Source organism: Aspergillus uvarum, assembly GCF_003184745.1.
Source record: "Aspergillus uvarum CBS 121591 unplaced genomic scaffold BO82scaffold_24, whole genome shotgun sequence".
NCBI lineage: Eukaryota > Fungi > Ascomycota > Eurotiomycetes > Eurotiales > Aspergillaceae > Aspergillus > Aspergillus uvarum.
Window position 1 is genome coordinate 184078 of NW_020291321.1, and position 14523 is coordinate 198600.

General features: G+C 53.3%; 8 protein-coding genes across 8 annotated transcripts; 4 read left to right on the forward strand and 4 right to left on the reverse strand.

The window, feature by feature from the left end:
• Positions 1–119: 119 nt before the first annotated feature.
• On the reverse strand, positions 120–2389 carry BO82DRAFT_374234 (pentatricopeptide repeat protein; the record flags this gene model as incomplete). The annotated part of the gene is made up of 2 exons (XM_025637411.1): positions 120–2154; positions 2355–2389. The coding sequence occupies 2 exons, from the start codon at positions 2387–2389 to the stop codon at positions 120–122; spliced, it is 2070 nt and encodes a 689-aa protein (XP_025492327.1).
• Positions 2390–2830: 441 nt separating this feature from the next.
• On the forward strand, positions 2831–3818 carry BO82DRAFT_353988 (CCDC12/cwf18 family protein). The gene has a single exon (XM_025635102.1). The coding sequence runs from the start codon at positions 3061–3063 to the stop codon at positions 3673–3675; it is 615 nt and encodes a 204-aa protein (XP_025492328.1). The 5' UTR covers positions 2831–3060; the 3' UTR covers positions 3676–3818.
• Positions 3816–5169, reverse strand: BO82DRAFT_383180 (zinc finger CCHC-type containing 10). Its single transcript, XM_025637993.1, has 3 exons — positions 4890–5169; positions 4698–4833; positions 3816–4628 (listed from the first exon to the last, which is right to left on the reverse strand). Exons 1-3 carry the CDS (start codon positions 4975–4977, stop codon positions 3956–3958), a joined length of 897 nt encoding a protein of 298 aa, XP_025492329.1. The 5' UTR covers positions 4978–5169; the 3' UTR covers positions 3816–3955.
• A 939-nt stretch (positions 5170–6108) lies between these two features.
• BO82DRAFT_309309 (putative R3H domain protein) lies at positions 6109–9120 on the forward strand. Its single transcript, XM_025632346.1, has 3 exons — positions 6109–7022; positions 7081–7221; positions 7272–9120. The coding sequence occupies exons 1-3, from the start codon at positions 6115–6117 to the stop codon at positions 8704–8706; spliced, it is 2484 nt and encodes an 827-aa protein (XP_025492330.1). The 5' UTR covers positions 6109–6114; the 3' UTR covers positions 8707–9120.
• A 500-nt stretch (positions 9121–9620) lies between these two features.
• BO82DRAFT_254482 (mitochondrial 54S ribosomal protein bL17m) lies at positions 9621–10266 on the reverse strand (the record flags this gene model as incomplete). The annotated part of the gene is made up of 2 exons (XM_025630898.1): positions 9621–9956; positions 10051–10266. Coding segments are annotated over 2 exons (552 nt in total), but the record flags the coding sequence as incomplete, so codon positions are not given.
• A 357-nt stretch (positions 10267–10623) lies between these two features.
• Positions 10624–11624, forward strand: BO82DRAFT_309314 (MICOS complex subunit Mic12 family protein). Its single transcript, XM_025632347.1, has 2 exons — positions 10624–10896; positions 10998–11624. The coding sequence occupies exons 1-2, from the start codon at positions 10876–10878 to the stop codon at positions 11343–11345; spliced, it is 369 nt and encodes a 122-aa protein (XP_025492332.1). The 5' UTR covers positions 10624–10875; the 3' UTR covers positions 11346–11624.
• A 161-nt stretch (positions 11625–11785) lies between these two features.
• On the reverse strand, positions 11786–12616 carry BO82DRAFT_282384 (DUF5315 domain-containing protein; the record flags this gene model as incomplete). Its single annotated transcript, XM_025631368.1, has 1 exon — positions 11786–12616. The coding sequence occupies one exon, from the start codon at positions 12614–12616 to the stop codon at positions 11786–11788; it is 831 nt and encodes a 276-aa protein (XP_025492333.1).
• A 964-nt stretch (positions 12617–13580) lies between these two features.
• Positions 13581–14226, forward strand: rps23 (40S ribosomal protein uS12; the record flags this gene model as incomplete). Its single annotated transcript, XM_025631378.1, has 2 exons — positions 13581–13839; positions 14048–14226. 2 exons carry the CDS (start codon positions 13581–13583, stop codon positions 14224–14226), a joined length of 438 nt encoding a protein of 145 aa, XP_025492334.1.
• Positions 14227–14523: the final 297 nt, after the last annotated feature.

Genomic DNA, 14523 nt, shown 5'->3' on the forward strand with positions numbered 1-14523 from the left:
CGCTCTATGTAACAACCATGCTCTCCCTACCATGTACACCAGCTATGCTGAAGAATGAATCCGAATTGCTCAAAAAAAAGTGGGGTATCTTGATTCTGCGCCTGCTTGAGATGAGGCCTTCAGGCCTGTTTGGCCTTCAAGCGTTGAAGACCCTGGTCGAGCAGCCAATCTGGGTCACCCTGGTCGTCCTGAATCTCGTCGAGACGCGACTTTTTGGTGAGTGACTCGAACGTGGTTCGGTCTACTTGCTCGTCGGTCTCCTTGTCAAGCTCTTCCACGGCCTCCCAAAGTCGCTCCGGATCCTGAATGTGGCGCAGCGCCTTGATGCAGAATGCATCCATCTCAAAGCCATCATTCTCCATCGCTCGGATTGTTTCCGCGACCTTGAGGATGTCCTTGTTGCGAGCATAGCCGTCGATCAAGGTGGTCCAGAAGATCTGGTTGAACTTGAACTTGCTCTTCTTCATCATCTCGATGACGTGCTCTGCCGCCCGCGGTTCTTTGTTCCACAGGAACGCAGATATCAATGTCGTCCAGATGTAGACTGTTGGCTTGGGCCGGAACTGTGGCTTATTCGGGCTGACACTGCCTTCGTTACTGAGACGCTGCATGGTATCAACAAGGCGGATCGAAGGGCGCAGTCCTCGGACGTCATTACGCCATGCATGCATAAACTCGTGCCAAGTGTGATCTGTTCTAGCTAGAGAAGAAATGACAGGGTCCTCTTTCTCTAAGAGCTCGATAAAGCGTTCGTAGACATGCGCAGTGGCAGAAACATGCTTGTTGCACCGAAGGTACGACGCAATCATGAGGAAAAGAGGTACGGCGTCGGGCGAGGTTCTCACCGCGGTTCGTTCAGTAGTTGGCGGTTGGTAATATTGCGGAACAATCCCAAGCTTCTTCAAAGGTACAATATCGTACATCTCATTGTACATCTTCAGTAGAGTGCGAAAGGCGTGCTTGTTGTCTATGTCGGAAGGCCGATTCGCCTGGTCCTTCACATTGAGACAGAAGTACGCGTGGAACAATTTGGACTGGACAAACTTGTTGGTCCGGATGTCCTCTCCCTCCATGTCAATTTCATCCCGTAACCGATCGATTTCGTGTCGGTCCAGTCGCCGGGTGGCGTCGGACAATAGCGTTACATAGGTGTATGTCGTCAACGGATAACCTTGGCTCTGCATATGATGCAACATATCGCGCCCAAGTTCTTCATCCCCTGTCCTGTAGCAGTTTCTTAGAATGAGATCCATCATCTCCAAGTCAGGACGCATGCCCATCTCGAGGAGCTTGGGAAGGATGCGGAAATTCCGCCCGTTGGGACCATCCTCGACAGAGTCGAGCAGCAACAACAGACAGCCGTGGGACTTGACTGGCTGAGAAGTCATCTCCAAGCCAACCTGTCCGATCTGACGTACATGGTCCAAGGCTGCGAGGGCCAAATCGACATTCTTCATCTTGGTGAAGCGAGCCGCGTAAGCAAGATAGGTTTCAGCGGACGTGTAAACTTGTCGTTCGTGTGCGAGCTTCCAGGCTTGAAGAACACGTTCATCATCTGCTCCCATGATGAAAAAACGGATACCCTTTTGTGATGCATAGACGATTGGCCAATGTTCTGGATCTAAGCAAGCGGCGAGGACATCGGCAAAGGTCTTCCCCTCCCATGTCCAGGTAGAAAGTAAATCTGGATAGTTTCGCAAGAAAAGCAGGCATTCGCAGACCATGACATGCAGCGGCCTCTGCTCGCCTTGGCAGGTTATGTAGAGAAACTTCAAAGCAAGCTCCGGGGAATTTGCTATAAGCCAGAGTGACAGCCTCATCCAGTGCTCACTTTTGATGGCCATGTCCTTTGGCTCCCACTCCTCGCGGAACTTTTCAAATTCTTCACTCTGCAGTATCGCCAGTAGCTCCTTGTCCGCTTTGTGCATGTGAAATTCCTCGACAAGGTCCTCCCGCGCCACTGGCCGATCAAAGTATTTAGCTTTGAACAGCTCATTGCGGGCAACCTTCCACCTCCGAAGCCTAGGTGAACCGACGAAAAAAGATGACTTTCGTATTTCTTCATCAGCGTGAAACGCGTCCTCGCCCACCATTCTCTCTCGGTAGCTGATGGTGCCACCATTCACCACAAGTGCATTGTGTCGAAGTCGCCGACTGCCCTCATTGTAATAGTCGGGAGTGCGCAAAGCCCTATAATCGCTCCAGGGATCGCAAGGATCCAAGACCTGGGGTGGCTTAGGTGGCGGAAATGATGAGTCGTCAAGTAAATCGCTTTCAGCTTCGGGTATGGCGGTATGAGCAGAGGAGGACGAAGACTGCGCTGTGTTGCGAGATTGGCCAAGACTGCAGTTTACAAGACCACTAGGCGCAGTGGGAGGTGCTGATTCATGTAGTATTGAGTCAGACTCCGTCGAGATTTGTTTACTCGTGGGCGTCGCATCATGGATGTGCCATCTCGTATGCTGAAGTCCTTCTCTCTGGCGACACCAATATCCGGGGCGGACTCGGGGCTGCAGTGCATAGGAAGGCAACCCAGCACCATAGCGGGGGCGCAAGAAGCGATGCGGACTGAATGACATTCAGTGCTCGGTTTTATGTATTTGCATGAATCAGCTGAGCAAAACACCACAAGAAACACCGTGAGGATTCAACAACTGGGGAGGGGTGACTGGGCAAATGTTGCATAACTTCTTTCTCGCGGCGAACCCGGGGAAAGAAAGGGCCCGATTTTGCTCCGGCGCGGATAAAGTGTGGCTGATGGAATCCCGGGCTGTGGCGCGCGCAAATCACTGCCGACAATCAGTTCTACTACTAAATCACAACCACTGCAGTTACCTACTACTACCTCAATTTGATTTGTGTCACCACCGTCTTGACCAATCTCTATCTCGGCTATTGAGAAGCTTGCTGAGATCGCGAAGCTGTGAAAAGGCAGAAAGATATACATCATTCCGCCTTTGTCTTTGCTCATTCTCAGCTACTGCGCAATCCACATTCCCCTCCCCCTCCTCGACCTGGTCATCCACAGCTCTCTCCGTCTGGCACATCTCCCCTGCAGCCATGTCATCCAACCATGCCTCTCTCGATGCCGCTGCGACAGAGCGCAAAGCTCGGCTTGCGAAGCTTGCTGCCCTCAAACGCAAACAGCCCGAACCAGAGCCCGAACCAGAAGCTGGGGCCGCCAACGATGAGTACGACGATGCTGCTCCAGACGTGACCAAGCAATACCTGTCCGGCAGAAACTACGACCCGGAAACTCGTGGACCCAAGCTTGGATTCGAACAAGCCCCGAATGATGGCCAAATCACCGTGGAAGCCCAAGCTGCGGAGATCGCTAAAGCAACCGCTGAACAAGCGAAGAAAGATGCGGAGGAGGACCAACCAATCGACCTATTTAAGCTGCAGCCGAAGAAGCCGAATTGGGATCTGAAACGTGACCTGGACGAAAAAATGAACGTCCTGAATGTGCGAACCCAGAACGCCATCGCCAGACTGGTGCGCCAACGTATCGAAAATGCGCAGCGGGCCGCGCAAGCCAAGAGCGCAGGATCCAACATTCAAGAGGGGGAGGAAATGGGCATTGAGGGCGAAATGTTGGTTGAGGGAATTCATGTCCGAGAAAGGGAAGAAGAGGAAGAGGAACGGAGGGAGCTTGAGGAGGACGGTGCGGCATAATCTTGATACCCTAGGAACGGTGTACAATATGTGGTGGTACGACTCGGTTTCATCTCGTTATCTATCAGGCGCTCTTCTGCTGGGGTCAGGGGCAATAGTCGCAAGGCGTTACGGAATTTTGCATAGCAATACAATACATTATGCTCTCAATGATTTCTGCAAATGACCACAGACGACTCTCCTATCATACAATGCCTCAATGATAATCTGAGGCTAGAACGCCAATACGCCCGCGCAAATTCCCCAATGACTTTTGCTCTAACCAAAGACCATAAGCAACCTAACGTCCCAGGTTCATTGCCTGAGTTAGTGCAATGCGTTTGCTGTAGGGACTGAGACTTCTCTCCCGCCGGGGCGGAGGGGGACCCTGACCGGGGCCACGTCCGCCGCCACTGCTCACGGGCTCCGCACGGGGTTGCGCCTTGCGGTGGCTTGGAGCTGGGTAGTCGCTACCAGTCGCCAGCGAGGGACTCACTGATCTTCTGCTCTTGGCCATTCGACTGCGATCGACACTGTGACTTCTAGACCTATCCCTTCGTCCACCATCTCGCGACATGTTCCTGGGACGTCCCCGTTCTTCTGGACTCGAAGCGCGCCGTCTTCGTCGAGTATTTCTGTCATCTGACCACTCACGCGACCTAGACCGAGAACCTCTTTCTCCCGACGTGTAAGAAGCAACGGAGGGAGCGGAAGATGCATCACTATAGCGCCTCTTTCTGTGGCCAGAAGGTCGGGAGGACACTGATCTTGTCCGCTCGTTGCGGCGGGAAGGCGACCGTGAGTGGGACCGACTTGTCGAGATCGTTGATACAGAGCTTGCTGAAAGCGAAGAAGCCGAGCGTGCTCGCTTTGACAAGTGAGTTGGGCTGTGTAACGGGTCCACCTGGTCTAAATCTCTCTTGCGACCTCTTTCTTCCTCATGCCTGGTCAAGGGCTCCTTGTTAGACTCTTTTCTATTGTCTTGTTAATTTCTCCGATGACGACATGAGAGTCAAGGCCAGGTGAAGCCGAGGTAGACTCACGTGTTCAAAGCGTCCTTGTATGCATCATTCGTGAGTTGCGGTCGCAGCTTTGGGTTCTGCAGCTGCTGCGTGCGCGATGGGCGAGACATGTAAGGCCGCTCCTGCGCGGTGGCTTTACATTCATAGCTGTAGTGCCGTGCTAAACCACGTCAGTCTGCGACCCAGAGGCATCAGCGCGAAATGGGTACATATCTCGTTGCAAGCATTTTTGGCACAGGGTGCTGGCTGTTGCCTTGCTAGGGCCTCTAAGCCCGGGGGCATTTCGATACCGATTCATCATCCAGATCGTCGGCCCTCGATCCGGTCGAGGCTAGAGAGACTTGGCTGATAGAAATCGAAGTGGAAGTGTGTGACTGACCACCAAGAACGACAGGGAGGGGAATTATTTCAGCCCTTTTATTACCTCGCCTGTAGCTCACGGTCCGACCCGACTCAGATTTGATACTCGGTATCCGTAGTATGTAAGGTTACTGTTCCAGTTACTAGTATGGAATCCCAACTGCCAGTCCACAGTCTTTCCAGGCTTTGACCTCCGCGGCTGATTAAGCCAACCATGTGGGCCGGAACAGCCTTCTAAATTAAACGCGCGACTAAACTTGCCTGCCTGCGTGCCTGCCGCCAGCCCGCCATTGCTTCCTGTCGTTCTTCAGCCCAAAAGAATCCATCCCATACCCACACCCGCATAGTAGCGACGGACCACCACCATTACCACCCACTCCGGGCCACACTACACCCTTCCACAGTACTGATCTCAAGTACTGTACTGTTTGTTCATCGGTCTCGTTCAACTTGCTCTCCCAGGGTGGTTGCTTGTCTTCAGGCTCCCCCTATTCTTTATTTCTCTTGTAAGAAGATTCTCTTTTCTCCCCACTCCCTCTTCTTCCTCCCCTCCTCTTCCTCCGTCTTCCCCAAACCATACAAACCTTTTTTTCACCTTCTCCACAAAGACACAAGTCGGCCTATCGAAGAGGATCATGGTTCGGTCATTCTGACAATCGTGTACTACCAGTCACTTTTCTCATCAAAACTGCGTTGCCGGCCATTCACTCGTCTTTCGTCACTGGCTTTCTTCCCCTGATCGATCAGTCAGTCACCTTACTCTCCGTTTAGCTACGCAACGGCTCTCAGTCTTTTGCGCGGTTCTAACCTCGAAGCAGCTTTCCTTATGGCGAATTACGTTTCCCAGAGATGTGCCGTCTTTCTTTTTGGGCTTGTGTGAAGTGGGTTCTTTGAGTGGCTCTTGATCAGTTCGAATTCCGGTTTTTTTATCGCCAACTCCTGAACGCGTTAAGTTCAGTCGTGCGCTTTCTCTTGTTGGGATTCTCTATTCAGCCGTTGGTTCCCGGCTCGTTCGTTTTTATCACCAAAGAAAGAAAACGTTAGAAAGAGATCCTCAGATCCGGCGGAAAGAATTTGCATGATAATGGCATCGAAAGGTTCTACGAGGGACGAGCACCGTCTCTCCTTTGCAAAGGTCGGTTTTGGTGCAACAACTAGATCTATGCCCCGGTTCTTGCCTGACATGCCCTCGCAGATTGCTGCGATGCCTCCACCATTTGGACCGGTAGCTTCTATGCCATCTGACGAGCTACATGGTTCCCAGTCGATCGAAATCCCATCATCTTCCGAACTATACTGCTCCCATGACATTCATTCTGGCCAGCTAGGCCCTAGCAACGCTCCTGACGATGCCGCTACTAGCGATCGAAACGTTGACGGTCTCTCCCAAGCTGTACAAGGCATTGATTTGTCGGAAAAGAAATATCATGATAGTCCCGATTTTTCTAGTGAAGATCCAGAAAATGGATCATTGAAACGGAAGACATCCTTTGACGAGGATGACCGCACCCATCTGTCGAGTTCTTCGACGAAACCGACGAGTTTTGACTCGAAGAGCATGGCGTCAGTCACCACATTTGCCATGGACGAGAAGGACTCTTTGCGTCCTGATGATAGTGCTAGCGTGCAAGCCATTGACGAGGAAGAATCTCTCTCCGGGCCTGCTTCTGGCGCACCCAATTCGTTGACGGGATCCGATTCGGGTATTCGCGGGTTTAGAGACATGCAACGACCGCGGGCTATACTTCAGCCGACAGGACCAGTATATCCCGACGGCACTCAGCACAGTAACGGTGCTTTGCTTCCAGACGCGATGTCCGGCGGCTTTATCACCACCAACTCTGAGGCCTTTGAAGCTGGACGACCCATACATGGTTTTCCGTCTGAGCCAGATGAAAAGCTTCTTGAGGCCATGAAATCCCCTAAGGATCGTCTTCTGATTCTACAGCTAGAAGAGAAGGTTCGGCATTTCATACAGAATTCTAAGTAAGTTCTTGGTTGTGTCGTGTTGTTTGTACATTGGGCTCTAATTCTTGTTCAATAGGGAGCATTCACTGGAACTTCCTCCTTCCAACGCTTTTGGGAGACTCTTGGCTCATAAACTGGGCGACTACTACCATCTGACCCACTTCGTGGATAATAACGTCACGTCAGTCAGACTTCACAGGACACCTTTTTGTCGACTGTATGTTTATATTCTTCTTGCATGGTTTCTGTGCACTAATGTCTTGTCAGGCCCACGCCCCTTTCCATCATTTATGCTGCCAACAACAGCACACCGCCACCTGCCATGCCTGCCATGAAAATCATGAGACGTGCGGGCAGCGAGCGACCTTCAACTGAGGGCAGCATTGCAGCAAGCTCTGGTCATTCGAAAGATGGATCGGAAGCTGGCGATAGCGGTAACGACGGAGACCGTGGTGGTTCATCTACAGGTGCCACCCCGGCGAAAGATAGGCTGGCTCTTACTCGAGAGGAGCGAGAAGCCAAGTACCAGGAAGCGCGCGAGCGCATCTTCCGAGATTTCCCTGACACAAAGGCAGCTACAGAAACCGCGAATGGCGACAGTAGCGCCAACATGTCGCGCTCAAGTTCAACCAGCGGACGCAAGAAGACGCACCGACAGAAAACGCCGCATGACGACAGCTTCGAAGCTCGGTCTCAATTCAATGCATATTACCCTGGGATGCAGTTAGGCAACGGTTCAGTGCCGTATGGTATGGCTATGAATGATCCGTCCTTCCCAAACCAGCCCTGCATGGTTGGACCTGGAGTATCCCCACCCAGTATGGGCTATACACCTAGTGCGCAGGCCGGCGCCATGTACCCAGGTCCTATGATTCAGAACACGATGCCCCATTACTCGATGCCTGTCTCTCCCCAAATGACGCCGAGTGGTCCGTGGCAAAATGGGCCTGTTCCTCAGCAGTCTCCTTTTACAGGATATGCGTCCATCACTCAGTCGCCGGCGATGGCGTCTACAAAATCATCGCCTGCGCTTGGCAGCTATCCCATGCCCAACCCTGTACAATATCAACAGACGCCTGGCTGGTCGACACCACCTTATCCTAGCGGCTATCCTCTTCCGTCTCATCGCAACCATCCCCCTCCGCATGCTCCGGCCGCTTGGACAAATTATCAGACCCAACCGCCTACCCCTACTTCGTATCCCTATGCTCAATATCCGGGCCAGCCAATGAGTCCTGCCATTAAGCCTCACTCAGGCTCTCACCCTATGCCTGGAAGCTTTAGTCGGTCTCCTTTCAACCCTCAAACCCGCTCGTTTGTTCCAGGTGGAGCAGCTACATTAGCACGGCACCCTGCTAAGGGCAGTCAGCACGGTATGGGCCCGTACACAGGCATGCAGCCCGGGGTCCTTCCACAGTGGAATGGTTATCAGGATGTCAACAGCAAGGGTCCGGATGTATTGGGGTCCGCTGGGCAGAGTCTTCCTCGTAGTATACCCTCCGGTGGGCGAGACTCAATCGCCAAATGGGGAACGCCATCTCATCTCCCTCCCAAGCCACCACCGTCCGAGGTGCCATCCGAATTCGACATGAAGCATCGAAATGGGCCTACCGCAACTACACCTTTCCCAAGCAATTCGCTAAACAGCAAAAATGGTCCGCTCGTTGTTTCAGGAGGAACTATGTTACCACGAGCAAATTGACCCGTGTTCTAACTAGTACTATTGTTCGGTCGATAGACTGATTATACTTTCAAAAGTGCACATACTTTCTTCTCGTGGCAAAGCACGTGTGATAGGGTCTGGTGCGGCGATCCTCAATTCGGGGCAGGTTGATGAGAAGAATGGATAGTGCGGGCCTATTCTGGCTTGCCCAAATAGCCGATTCCCGAAGTGTGAGGGTTTTGTTGCGTCTGCGTTTAGTTGACAGCGCAGACCAGACTGGGCTTTCCATGGCGCTTGGTGGAGCTTAGCTACTGACATGCGAGCATGTCACAGTAACTTTAAAACTTGCTATATCTCATTAGATCTTGCTGGTGTGGGAATGGGTGACAGTGCTTAGACACAATAAATGTATGATTGAATCGATGCTGAAACCAGATTAGTCGCCGTTCTTAGGCTATATCGTCGTGGTAATTCACAAGTAATGAGTACTATTGAGCGAACTCCATTGTTATAACAGTATCATTTTCAGAAAAGCCTAGTCAGCTGAAATACAGTCATAGCCAGCCACTGGTCCAGTTAGGTTGAGAAGGAAGCAGCAGCAGAGAAAAACAACATACGATGATATAAGGTACATAAATGAAATAGAGAGAAAAGAAAAAGTAAGCCAGAAAAGGCGGACCAGCGTCGCTGCTAATAAACCCCACCATCCCCATCCAAACCATCCAAATCACCCAAGAGTCTCCCTCCCTCTCTCTCCTGCTCAATCCTTATGCCAACCCTCACTCAATCTGTGAATTCCTTGTTGGCAGGACCCGAACTCAACCCCATTCCCCACAATCCAATCCAATCCCGTCCCGTTCTCTCTATGTCTAAACCAGCGGAGCCTTCTTGACCTTCTGCTTCCGCCCCTTCCAACCAAAGCCCTTGCCTTCGCCATTGTCACTGCCATTCGTGCCGGCCGCCTTCTCCCCATGCCCGCTGAGCTTCAACTTCTGCACCGCGTCCTCGAGGGCGTCGACCCCGCCGTCCCGGAACCGCGTCACCTTGCGGACGTTCAGCGCGGTGATCTCGTTGAGGGTGTCGAATCCCTGGGCGCGCTGGCGCGCGATGGTGCGCGCTGTCAGCGCGAACCGCATGTCCTTGGGCCCGTCGACCAGCTCCAGGATCGCGCTCTCCGCCTGGTCGTCCTTCTTGGCCTCCACGCGCAGCACCCGCGTGTAGCCGCCGGGTCGGTTGGCGTAGCGTTCCCGCAGGGGGCCGAAGAGTTTGGGGAGGATGGAGTGGGGGGTCTTTTTTCCGGGGTTTGTTAGTATGGATTCTTGGGGGAAGGATGGGGCTTGGGGGGGGGGATGGGTTTAAAGGCTAAGTGGGCGGTGCACGCACGTAAAATGTCGCCAGCGCGCTCTTCCGGCTGGCTTCAGTGTTCTTCTTGCCCAAGGTGATCAGCTTCTCGGCCAGTCGTTGGGCTTCCTTGGCCTTGGCCCATGTGGTGGTGATCGACTCGTGCGTGAAAAGGGAGGTGACCAGGTTGCGGAGGAGGGCTTGTCGGTGCGAGGACTTGCGGCTCAGGTGCCGGTATTTGGCGGCGCCTCCGGCCATTGTGCTGATTTATTTGGGTGTGGTGGTGGGTTGTAGGTTGGTTGGTTGCTCTTACACCCGGTCGTTGGGCGTGGAGAGGATGGTGCGGTTTCGAGGTGTATATCCGATCGAAGTGAGGGTGAGATTTGAAATGGCCGGGTTCGAGGGGGATATATAGTGGTGTAAGGTGGGTGAGTGAGTGGGTTGAGGCTCCAGGCTGGGTCTGGTGGTTATCGTTTCATGCGGTTTGAAGTTCTGCGAGAGAAGCAAAAGATTCGGCTTTTGCCCGCATCGGCCAATCGGAGTGCGGTTCGACGGCTGGCTCCGGTCCGCGCTGTTGGAATCGCTGCGACTGTTTTACTGGCAATGAAGCGATACTTCTGATATTATTTGCAACGTTCCGGATAATTCTACTTCTTTTGGATATCCGGAGAGATATCAGTCTTGTGAATTCAGAAATTACTATTGTGTTGTCGCCTGTTCGATCCTTACATCCACATCCACCATCTCGACTACCTTGCCAGGCTGCAACCTCCTTCCGTCCTTCTCTCCCCGCCTGCTTGAGCACTGCATCAGGCTTGCGAAACTCGACCCGGTACTCTCCAGCCAGCCACGGGCAATTCTTTCCAAATGGGCTTCTTCACCGGCTTTGTAAGTCAGACGCCACCCTCGACACCGATTCCACGGAGGCTCTTCCTCGATCCTAGACATCCCTGCACACGTCGTCCACGAAACTGATCCCAGCTCTTTAGGCGAGTGGATTCGCCCTGACCACGACCGTCCTCTACCTGACCGTCCAAGTCCATCGGTATAATCGGCTTGAGCAACGCAACGCGATCCGCGACCAGACCCGCGCATTGACCTGGCTGGCCTCGTCGACCGGCGCCTACGATCGCCGCTTGATTCCCAGCGAGACCGAGAAGCTGCAGGAGCTGCCGCCCAAACGCACCCAGCCGACGCTGTCCGAGTTACTCAAGCACCGCTGGAACATGGAGGTGGAGACCTTGGCGAACAAGGCTTACGAGGCTAGCTGGGAGGACGTGCGGGATATGGCTGTGGAAGGGTGGAGCTCCGCTGTGAGGCTGGTGAAGAACGAGTAGAGAGAGGATGGATGTGGGTTTTCTTAGGAGGGGTGGCTTTTTTTCAGTATGTGTGTTATGCTTGGGCTTGTATGATAACGGGTGTGGTTTGTGTCTCTGATACCCTTGATTTCGTTGTTGGTACTTTGAAAAGTTTGGGATGTTCTTCTACCGTGTTTGTTGCGGATTGATTATTGCTCGTCGTTTTGAAACGACAGAAGTCTGGTGTAGACAAATGATCGGTATTAGTATAGATAGACGCGGCGAAGGTCAGATATTGCCCTCCTTGCGCAGTGGCATCCGGCTTTTGGTTTGAACCGTCAAACTCCAGTTCCAGCAGTACCCAATCCAGGTCCGTAGCATGGAAGCCACCTGCAGGCGCAAATGTCATACCATCTGATCTCTTGCCAGAGATAATCATATAGGTGAGGAAACTCGAGTGCGGGCCCACATCTGCTTCTTCAGCCCGCATCTGCAGTAGTCTCTGTCGCCGTGCTCACACTATCAGTATCGCTCCAGATATCTTGACTCTCCCGCTCCACAGCACGCATAGCCTGCGCGACCTCCTCCAACTTGGCCACGACATCCAGCACGCCATTGTTCACACGATCGAAGTACCGATCGTTAGCCTCGCGTCTCTCGCGCGCAAGGAGAATATCCTTCTCCGTCTCCTCATCCAGATTCCGCGCCGCGCCGCCATCCTCCACGGGAGCCGGCTCCCCGGAGACGCCAGGACCCGCGACGCCCCGCGCCCCCTGTCCCTGCGAGGTAGCAGCAGCAGCACCCTTGACCGGCGGAGCCGCCTCTGTCGCATCGGCGGCCTTGTCATCGGCGGCCTCGCTGCGCGCCCACGCCTGCGCGAGCTTCAGCTGCTTGGCCCGGAGATCCTCCAACGCCTCAGAATGTTTCTCCCCGAACACATGCTCGCCCGTGGTGGCACTCAGCTCCACCTCCGACAGCGCGCTCTGCATCTCTTGCCAGATCGCATCGGAGCCGTCGATGTCCCCCTTGGACTGCTTGCGAGTGAGGAAGGGTGAGCCAAATGTGCCGCCGCCAGAGGCCTCTAGGCCGCCGCGGGCGGACCGATTCCGATGCAGCGGCGGCGATTGACTGCCTCCTCGGCCTGGTCCAGGCCCCGGCCCTGTCCGATCCCCGGGGCTGACGCCGACTGCTGCAGGGGGCGGCGGAATTGAAATGTTGGAGGCATTGTGGGAGGGGGGCCCTTGAAACAGGACTGGTGGGGGAAGTCGCTGGGAGCTTATCTTCCGGAGGGTTTCCATGCGGGGATCCATCTTGGGATCCATGCGGAGAGTGCTGGAGGCCATTGTGTGTAGGGTTTTGGGGTTTGGGGTTCGATTGTAGACGGGTGATTAGAATTAAGGCATTATATTTGGGACTTTGGGTAATAGCCCAAGTTTGTAGAATGAGAAGTGAGAAGATCAATAACCTGATAGCGATGAGACTGTAGACTGTAGTTAACAAGTTTTGTGTAAGTCCGTCAGGGACGGCAAGTTAGGGGCAGTTGATAGATAACATGCATAATGTTCAATCCGGGGTCTTATCGTTATCGACTCCTTCCAGAATGGAGTAAATCAGCAGGCGGTGAGGAGCCGCAGAATCGGGCCGGAGAAAAGGTCAGCCGTGGGCAGGCTCGCTTAGCGGCCGTTTAGGGCGAAGGCGCACAGCAGAACATTTTCGATCTAGTCGAGCGACCGCCGGCCGTGAAAGGAAGACCCCCCTTTGACCTTTCGACTTCTCGACAACCATCCGCCCATCCAGCCTTTCGGCATCTCCATCAGTCGGTACGTATTGTCGATTTTCCTATCATTGCTATCATTCTCTGCGTCTGGTTTTCCATTTCCATGTCCCCCCGGTTTTTATGCGTGAGATCGAAAGTGCAATCGCCCCGAGAGAGAGAGGAAAGAGTCCCGCCGCCGATAGATATTTCTCGCCGTCAATATCCATCAGTACGACACTTCGATATCCATTCCGCCCCCGTCTATTCAACTCCCGAGCAGCAGGAGGATGCGTCTGAGAGAAATATCAAGAAGAGGAGGGATCCGATCGAATACCGAGCAATGAAAAGAAGGACGGCATCAGCGGACACACACACTGCCATGCACATTTCACGATCCGCGCATATTCCCAGGGGCTTGGAAAACTTGGAATCACGCGATGGCCCAATGAAAAGAAAGGAATGACATCTAATGCTTTTTCTTTCCTGCTACAGTTTTCATTCGCACATAATCCGACAAGATGGGTAAGGGACAGCCCCGTGGTTTGAACGCCGCCCGCAAGCTCGCGACCACCCGTCGCGAGAACCGTTGGGCCGACTTGCACTACAAGAAGCGCCTTCTCGGTACCGCCTACAAGTCCTCCCCCTTCGGTGGTGCTTCCCACGCCAAGGGTATCGTCCTCGAGAAGGTCGGTGTTGAGGCCAAGCAGCCCAACTCCGCTATCCGCAAGTGTGTCAAGGTCCAGCTCATCAAGAACGGCAAGAAGGTCACTGCTTTCGGTGGGTCATCCCTTTTTCCTAATACTGTTTGCTGTGTGTTGTGTGGTGGATTTTCGGAGACCGACATCTGGAATAATTCATGAGTTGTGCCATGAATGCGATGTGAAGGACAAGAGGTGGCGACAATGAGAATCCCCATCGCAGCGACCACACAGAACCACAAACCCCCACCACTGAATATCCCGCTGACCTTGAACCCCCTCCACAGTCCCCAACGACGGTTGCTTGAACTTCATCGATGAGAACGACGAGGTCCTCCTCGCCGGTTTCGGTCGTAAGGGTAAGGCCAAGGGTGATATTCCCGGTGTCCGTTTCAAGGTCGTCAAGGTCTCCGGTGTCGGTCTCATGGCCCTCTGGAAGGAGAAGAAGGAGAAGCCCCGCTCTTAAGCAACCCACCACCAACGCAACGAAAGATGCTGGCTGCTACTCCGGAGGAATCATGATATTTTTTCCGGAGGGGATCTCTCTCTCGGGGGGGCCCATTCCATAGCAAGAACAAAACGATCGGCTTGGGAGGCGAACCTTTTTTTTCTTTTCTATGGTCTGGAACTTTTTTCCTTTTTTGTATGGTTCAAAGCAAAGAAAGGGCTGGATTGAGAAGACACCCTGCAAATACAAACCCAATATTTGCGGCTTCCACTACGATTGTTATATCCATAAAAACATGGCGCCATGATTGATTTC